This window comes from Brassica oleracea, chromosome C6 (assembly GCF_000695525.1).
Source record: "Brassica oleracea var. oleracea cultivar TO1000 chromosome C6, BOL, whole genome shotgun sequence".
Classification (NCBI taxonomy): Eukaryota; Viridiplantae; Streptophyta; class Magnoliopsida; order Brassicales; family Brassicaceae; genus Brassica; species Brassica oleracea.
In genome coordinates this window covers 28,929,749-28,938,963 of record NC_027753.1, presented here as the reverse complement: position 1 = coordinate 28,938,963, position 9,215 = coordinate 28,929,749, and the positions used below count along the sequence as shown (strand labels likewise).

At 36.5% G+C, this 9,215-nt stretch overlaps 1 protein-coding gene and 1 pseudogene across 1 annotated transcript; one reads left to right on the top strand and one right to left on the bottom strand.

The window, feature by feature from the left end:
- The first annotated feature begins 2,128 nt into the window (after positions 1–2,128).
- LOC106297941 lies at positions 2,129–5,818 on the top strand (annotated as a pseudogene).
- A 1,198-nt stretch (positions 5,819–7,016) lies between these two features.
- LOC106300689 (protein GPR107-like) lies at positions 7,017–8,746 on the bottom strand. The gene has a single exon (XM_013736890.1). The coding sequence runs from the start codon at positions 8,563–8,565 to the stop codon at positions 7,255–7,257; it is 1,311 nt and encodes a 436-aa protein (XP_013592344.1). The 5' UTR covers positions 8,566–8,746; the 3' UTR covers positions 7,017–7,254.
- Between the last annotated feature and the right edge of the window lie 469 nt (positions 8,747–9,215).

Here is a 9,215-nt window from a genome sequence, read left to right as displayed (position 1 = left end):
GAAATTTCTGAGGGATTTCCGAGGAAAGATGAATTTCCGAGGAGTTATTTCCGAGGACTTTTTTCGTCGGTATGTCGTCGGAATAGCGTTATTCCGACGACTTACCGACGATTTTTTCCTTCAGTATGCCGTTGTTTTCTTGTAGTGTACCACTCTAAACTTCTGTAAATCAAAAACTGGTTCTAGTTATCATTTACAGTTGCAGATAAATAAAACATTTTTCTTTTTGATATAAATATTTTATTGAGCATATTTCTTATATTGATCAACGTTAGAGAATTTTAAGAATATTTAGGAATAACGAATGCTAGATATATGGCAATGAAGTTATTAACCTCCACGAAATTAACATGAGCAATAAGTTTGGGTAGGTCGTAATCTTTATTTTGGGATTATACGAGGCATGAACTAATTAATAATCCAGTTTTGAATTAGATAACTCAGGGTTTACAATCAAGTTGGGCTCCCAATCAAGTTTTGGTTAATTATTTATCAATATGATTGTATTTACTGGTTTTAGATATAGACCGGGTTGAATTTTTAATTTATTTATCAATGTGATGGTATTTGTTTGTTTGACGACACAAAATAGTTCATTTATCAATTTATTTTCTACACGTAATTGTTATGAAAACAGGTTAATTGCAACAGATATTAATGTAATTGTATCTCGGTTTGTGCATGTATTTTTGTTTGTGCAAGAAACGTCTATTAGTCGTTGGTTAAGAAAACAAGTCAGGTGGCATGACTGATTGTATCTCGTCGGTTATGAAAACTTATGTCTATTAATCGTCGGTTATGTAATTATATCTCGGTTTGTGATTGTAGATAAATCATAAAAATCTAGATTCAATGGTTTGGTTTTTACTCTATGAAAATTTAATTTAAAAATGAAAATATTAACTCGCGGGTTTGTTATGGCGTTAATTAACTCAGTGGTATGGATTGGTAATTATACTGAAAACTTCAAGGTTATTTTGAATTTATACTTCAATTTTAATAGGTTAAGATTTATGGCCGCTGACCTTTTTTTTTAACAGTACAAGTGTTTTACTCTATCTTACATGGAAACGGAAGCGGATGCATGGAAGCGGAAGCGTATGGAAACGTAGAAGTAATTTTTTTTAAAAAAATTAGGAAGCGGATAAGTGTTGGAAGCGTATATATATATATACATATATAAGAAGTTTTTCAAAATATAGAATTAAAAGTTTTATTATTTAAATTTAAAATAAAGCATTTATTCATTTATAATAATTTTGAAATGATTTTATATTAAAACTATGAAAATACACATAAATTAAATTTAAAAGAAATTATTATATTAATTATTTTTAATACTTTAGAATTAATTGACATAATATATTTGAATATATGATTTATCTTTAATAAAAACCTCAATGCATAAAAATAATTTATAGTATTAATTTTAATATTTGTATATTTCTATTCTCTCTACTAAATACTATTAAAATTTGGATTTTATATAAATTAAAAATTATAATTTTATTTTTTTTATTGATATAAGATATTGTGTTTTTTTTTTAAAGAATGGAAGCGTGATTCCAAAACGGAATCGTAAGCTTCTAACGTGTTCTTAAAGAGAATATTTTAGAAGCGTTTTGGAAGCGAGATTCCGTAAGCTTCCATGAGGTTCCGATTCCGATTCCGGTTCCGAAGCAGGAAGCGGACGTCCGATGAAGCTTCCGTGCAACGTAGGTTTTACTGGAGTAAATCATAATTATATTTATTTTTTGTTTTAGTGCAGTTATTAGTATAGCTAACTATAAGTACAAAAATAAAAAGAGAAGAACTTCAATAAAACATTGAGATATATTTTGGAGAGGAGTGAAGTGAGTTTGTGGTTTCTATTACTTTAGAGGTGTTCTAATAGAAACGAGTGGTCCAATTCTTGGACGAGAGGAAGCGGAAGACTTGGAGAAGCCAACCCAAACAGACAAGTTGACGCAAGACTTGCTAAGTCACAACCCGAAAAGCGGTTTCTACTTCTTCTTTTTAAAGAGACCGAGTGAAGCATACAGTAACACGCATTACTCAAAAAAGATATGATGATCCGAAGCTATTGTTATTGCTTTTCTGGTATTATTATAACCATATATTTCTCCCTCCTAATCCACACTCTTGCTTCTACTACGCTCCACTTTTGCCTCCCCGACCAGAGAGATGCTCTTTTGGATTTCATAGGCGAGTTTTCGATCAATGAGTCCAACGCAAGTCCGTGGAATAAGAGCAGTGACTGCTGTCACTGGAAAGGTGTCACATGCGATGATAAATACGGCCAGGTAATATCACTTGACCTTCGTTGCAGTTTTCTAAACGGTTCTTTGAAAACTAGCAGTAGTCTTTTCAGACTCCAATATCTTCTTCACCTAAACCTTAGTGAGAACAATCTCCAAGGAGAGATTCCTTCTTCAGTAGCAAACCTTTCTCGTCTCTTAGAACTTGATCTTGGGAATAATCATTTGGTAGGTGAAGTTCCGGCTTCCATTGGAAACTTAAACCAGCTAAGAGTATTGTTTCTTGATCACAATAGTTTAAGTGGCAATGTTCCTTTCTTATTAGCCAATTTAACTAAAGCTTTCCCATTTTAGAATCCTCTCTAATAACTTCACATCCACACTTTCATCAAACATGAGTTGGTTCCACAACTTGGAGTATTTCGATGTTAGTGAAAACTCATTTTTGGGCTTTTTTCCTAAATCCTTGTTCTCGCTTCCTTTGTTAGAATATGTTGATTTGGGAGGAAACCAATTCATGGGACCTATACAGTTTGGGAATACATCTTCATCATCACCAAAGCTTTATTTTCTAAACCTTGCCCATAACAAATTTAATGGCCCAATCCCGGAATCCATATCTAAATTTCTTTATCTCAGCCAATTAATTATATCTTAGCCACAACAATTTCACTGGACTAATCCCTGGATCTATATCAAAGTTAGCCAACCTCAAGGATTTACATCTTTCCAACAATAAGTTGAAAGGTGAAATACCAAGTTTCTTATGGAGATTGACATCAATGACTCTTTCCCACAACTTTCCAGCAGTTTTGAAAACACTTCAATACAAGAAACATTGCTCCGTATGCTGAATTTACGTTCAAATTCATTCCAAGGACCGTTTCCCCTATGGATCCTGCAAGCTTAAAGGGTTATGCTTTTTAGATATGTCTAACAATCTCTTCAACGGGTCAATTCCTCCATGTTTAAAGAATCCCATGGTTCCTCTTATAGACTTAAGTCTGCGTAATAATAATTTCAATGGAGTTCTTCCGGATATATTTGCCAATGCTACCAAGTTAAGATCACTGGACGTTAGTTACAACCAGCTGGAGGGAGATTTTCCAAAGTCCTTCATGAATTGCAAAGCTCTGCAACTTGTGAATGTGGAAAGCAACAAACTCAAGGACAAGTTTCCATTGTGGTTAGGATCTCTACCATCACTACATGTTCTCATCCTCAGATCAAACGAGTTCTATGGGCCGTTGTATCATAACCACATGTCCATTGGCTTTCAGAGTTTAAGAGTGATAGATGTTTCACATAATGACTTCTCTGGAACTCTCCCACCTAACTACTTTTTCAGCCGGCGTGAAATGACCACATTACCTGAAGAAAATGACTACATGATAGATTTTGTGAATGCTACCAGCCTAGGGAAGTTAATAATAGCGTCCAACCCTGTTTTGTTTATTATAAGCCCAGCCCTATTTTAATTCAGCCTTATTTTAATCCTATTATAATTAAGGGTTAAGGTTGGTACCAGAGTTCTATCTCGCTGCTCCGCTAATTTTGTGTTAATTGTTGATGAGTTCTATTTCGGTAAGCTCGTCTTTGAGCGCAAGGTGGAGCTCTCTTCTACTGAAATTCTGTTTTACTCTACTGCCTCTCGACATTTTTTTTCTTCGTGTCTTTGTTAGTTTTTTATGGGTTTGTGTTGTATCCATCGTTTGGCTCCGGGTGGTACATGTTACCTCGCCGGCTTATGGTTCTGGAAGGAATGTATTCCTTGCCGGCTCTGGTTTGTAAGAAATGATGTTTTTGTGTTTAATATAATCTACAGATGACAAAAAAAAGGTTGGTACCAGAGTTAGCTCATTTAATTGAAAAAAATATTTCATTTATTTTTGTTCTTAAATTTTAAAGATAAAACTAGAAAAATTAAGATATGATATGATTTTTTCTTCTAATTTGTTGAGCATCAAAATCAAAAGTTTTCCTCCCATAATTGCAAAATCGAGTTTTTGTTCCACAAGTAAGAATAAAGTTTTTCCGTCAAAAAACAAAAATTGTGTTTTTTTCCACCAAAACCTAATTTGAGTTTTCCACCAAAACCACAAAATCAAGTTTTCCCGCCAAAACCGCAAAATCGAGTTTTCGCGCAAAAACCGCAAAATCGAGTTTTCCTGTCAAAACCGACAAATCGAGTTTTCCCGCCAAAACTGTAAAATCGCGTTTTCCCGCCGAAACAGCAAAATCAAGTTTTCCGCCGAAACCGGCAAATCGGGTTTTCCCGCCGAAACCGTAAAATCTAGTTTTCCGCCAAAACCGCACAAAACCGGCAAATCGAGTTTTCCCGCCAAAACTGTAAAATCGCGTTTTCCGGCCGAAACAGCAAAATCAAGTTTTCCGCCGAAACCGGCAAATCGGGTTTTCCCGCCGAAACTGCAAAATCGAGTTTTCCCGCCAAAACCGGCAAATCGAGTTTTCCCGCCAAAACCGTGAAATTGAGTTTTACGGGTTTTCCAGAAAAACTTAATTTTACGTTTTCACGGGAAAATTCGATTTTGAGGTTTTGGCGAAAAACTCGATTTTGATTTTTTGGCTGAAAAACTCGATTTTGAAGTTTTGACGAAAAACTTGATTTTGCGTTTTCGGAGGAAAAACTCGATTTTGTTGTTTTAGTTGAAAACTCGATTTTGCGGTTTCGACGGAAAGTTTCGTTGTTTAGTTTTTGGCGAGAAAACTCGACTTTAAGTTTTTTTTGGTGAAAAACATTATTAAATATTGTATAATAGCTGTGTGAATCAAAATAAAAAGGTTAGAATTTTAAACCCAGGTCCTATTAGGACCAATCCTATTTAATCCCTATTTAAAAAATGAAGGTTAGGGTTATAAATGGGTTTGGAGTGTTGAACCCATATTAACATCCAGGCTGGATGACACATGGTCGTTTTCTTGGATGATTCTACGATTTATAGTTCCATGAAAATGGTGAATAAAGGAGTAGAGACAAGGTTTGAGCGAATTCGACAAGACTTCAAAGCTATTGATTTGTCCGAAAACAGAATTTATGGCAAAATCCCCGAGTCCACCGGCTTCTTAAAAGCATTGTGTCTTCTCAACTTGTCAGGTAATGCCTTCACTAGTGATATCCCACGATCCCTGGCAAATTTGACAAATCTCGAGGCTTTAGATCTCTCGAGTACCAAGCTGTCAGGTCAAATCCCACAAGGTCTTAGTGATCTCTCCTTTTTGTCATACATGAACTTCTCTCATAACCTTCTCAAAGGTCCAGTTCCAAAAGGCACACAGTTTCAAAGCCAGACCTTGGACTCTACGGTCTCCAATACATCTGTGGAGAAACTTACATCACAAATCCTACATCACATATTCCCGAGGAATTTTCTGAGTTGAAGGAACAATTGTTTTGGGTAGCAGCTGCAATAGCATATGTAACTGGTGTATTATGTGGATTGGTGCTTGGACATATCTTCATATTACATAATCTTGAGTGGTTCACAGAAAAGTTTGGTAAAAAACACTCAGTCACCACATCTCTTGCAGTTTCTCTCTAATTAACATTTATCATGTTGCCCAACGTATTGTTCGTGTTTGTAATTGATTTGCCACGTGTGTTGTCCACAAGACCCGTTGGGCTTGTTTGTATTTTCTACTTAATGTTTTGTAATACAAGTCTTTCCTGTTTGGTGGTATTGGTCTAAAATCTTGGCTTGAGAATGTACACGGGAACATCCATCCTCCTACTCATCATTTCTTCAACTTGTGGTAGTCTAGAAAAAAGTCTTCTATTACGAACATAATTTACTGTCCACTCGTGTTACATACGTAGTAAACCGAGAGCAAGAAAGAGCTATTTTTCTTGCTTTGTACCTTTAATCGGGTGATGACGTGAAATAGCTCCAAATTTAATTTAATTAGTTTGTTATGTTAGTGTTTGGTGGGGAGTCTACTTTCTGTGTGGATCGTGGATTAAGGAAAACTCACCATCTTTGTTGTTCCTACCGGCTACCTCTCCTCTCTCCAACCTTTTTCTTTTCTTTTCATCATTTACTCAATTTTGAAGCATATCTATTATTTTTTTCCATCTGAATTTCATTATAAGATTAAGGTTTCCATAACATACAACCAACTACTAATTAGACAAAACACTTCAACAACAAAAAGCTCCTAACACCTCATACTATTCACCTACAATCTTCCTCCCGACCACAATTTTGAAGCATGTATATAAAAATAATTGAAGCTTAATTGATTAAATATTTCTAGAGATGGATGACCTTCCATATCATAACTTGGAAGACATTTGAGATTAGCTGAGAGATGGCACAAATAACAAGTGCTATTTTCTTTTGAAGGGAAAATCAAGTGTATGCAATTCAACCATTCAAATGAAATCTCTTCCATCTCAATTCTCAAACCAACTTTACAGTACCAATTCATTGAGCTGTCACTTTGGACAAAGAACAACAGATCCAACAAAGGTATGAAGGCATATGTGTGCACAAAGTTTGCCTACTTGTTTGCTTAACCTACTTTTCTAATCAGCCCATTTTGTCGATCATATGGTAAGCAGAGACTCAGCATAACTATAAAGCACCGAGCGTTTTATCTACCAGTAATACACAATAATACTACGCAATTGAATAAGACAAGAAATTCTATATAAGTATCCTAACAACTCAATTAAACAAAATATGTATTGCATTCTAATCAGGCCATTTTGTCCATAGTATAATAAGCAAAGACTCCGCATAAGTATAAAGCACCAAGCGTTTTATTTACCATTAATACACAATAATACTATGAAATGGATAAGACAAGACATTCATACCAGTAAGTGTCCTAACAACTCAAATAAACAAAACATGTATTACATTAAAAAGAAGAAAAATAAAAGCTGGTTTACCAGATAAGTTTTGATAATGATCCAATTTACCCTCAATCAACCTGTCAAACAAAAGTATGCTTCTTTCGTGAATCACACGGTGACTTACAATTCAAACTCGTCTTCAAGCTTCAGAGCCTCAGCTGCCGCCTCTTCCTCATCATCATCAACAACAAAGTACGGGTTATGCACCTCCGGCCTGAACTTGTACCCAGTAAACAGATAGAAAGCCAAAGTAGCCAACTCGCTAGCCACAACACTAGTCCACATGTACTTGTAAGAGGTAATGGTCTCCAGCGCATACACAACAACGCGTGTAAAGTAGATATAGCAGATAACCACAATGTAGTAATGCCTAAACAGAGTCAACTTAACCAAGTTCACAGCAGCCTTCCCATCAGTCTTCGCTGCCTCACGCAAGTTCTTGATGGACCAAACAATGGGAAACAAAACAGCACAGCAACAAACAACATCAACGAGCAAAAAGATCTGTTTCCACGTGACCCAGTCTTGATCATAAGGCCCCGTCTCGTCGATAACCACCTGCGCAAAGTTAGCAACAACCTGAAGAGGAATGACTATCATCAACACTTTCTTTTCCTTGTCCTGCAAGTAAGGCTTCAAGAAGGACCATCCCGTCCCGATCAAGACGATCAATGTGAAGAGAGTGATTCCTTTAAGGAAACTGAAGATGTAGAACAACACATCCCAGCCATGGCCGGATCCGGTTTTCTTAATGTACGATTTATCCTCCGCCTCACACAATAAGTTCAAAGCTTTCAAAACGACGACGCCGAGCATGAAGAAGTGGATCGCGAAGACGGTGCGTCGTTTCTTCAAGAGGACGTAGATCCACGTGGCGGCGAGGGAGAAGTAGATGACAGAGAAGAGGAAATATACTTTCGGGAGGACGGTTCTTCCGGCGGAGAGGTAATCGCGTCCGCCGCTCTTGCCTTCGAGGTTGTACATGGCGGATCTGACGTCCATGGTGACTTTCACCTGCTGGAGGCAGTTGGCGAAGACGAGGGAGTACTGATCGGCGTCGTTCTCGGTGAACACCGTGGAGAAGCTCGTGTTCCTGTTGAGCCTGTTGAAGGTGAACACGTGCTTGACGAGATCTGACTGGAGAGCGCACGTGATCTCTCCTTCCTCGAGCTGCTGGATCACGTGCACCCAGGCGTCGTGCGTGCAGAGGAAGAAGCCGACCTTGGAGAGATCGAGGTCCGGGTTGGTGTTGGAGAGGGAGATCTTCGAGGCGTCGAGCTCGAGGCGGCCTGTGTGGGTGAATCCGAACTCGTCCAAGGGGATGATGGGGCGGTCATCGGATCGGATCTCGGATTTGCGGATCTCGGCGAAGGCTGTGGTGATGGTGAGGAAGATGAAGAGGATCGATGTGAAGCGAGATGAGAGATCCATTGGAGGTTAGCGGTTTCGTCCTTTGATTCGAGTCACAGAGAGAAGAGGAAGAGAGAGCTCAGATCCAATTGTGTTCTTCACGAGCAACTCTTATGATCTAGGCCGTTAGTTTATAGATGTGATTCATGAGGGCGAACGAGAACCGTACGATCTCTAGATCCTGTATTGTTGATGATAGCTAGTCCCCACTAAACTATACGCGAGAATTGATTTGTATATGACATTAACTTTCACAAAAAAAAAAAAAAAAAAAAAAAAAAAAAAAAAAAAAAAAAAAAGACTTAAAAGAAATATGACATATGACATAAGTCTAATTGTTACATGTAAAATTTACTATATTTAGATTTATGCTTTTGGTAAGATTTCTTAAATATAATAATGATGATTTTACATACGGATTTATATTTTTGGAAAAATTTCATAATATAGTAATAACTAGTAAATTTTATATCAAAAATATTTTTTCTCAGTAAATATTCATTTTGGTAAGATTTTATGATATCCAATAACTTTTCTATATCTATTAAAATAATATATTTTTATATATAAATAATAATTATGAATATTAAAATTTTACATCAATATATGAATCATATTTTTATTATTAAAATAAGTGTAGTTTAAAATATATTTTATCAACGAATATAAGT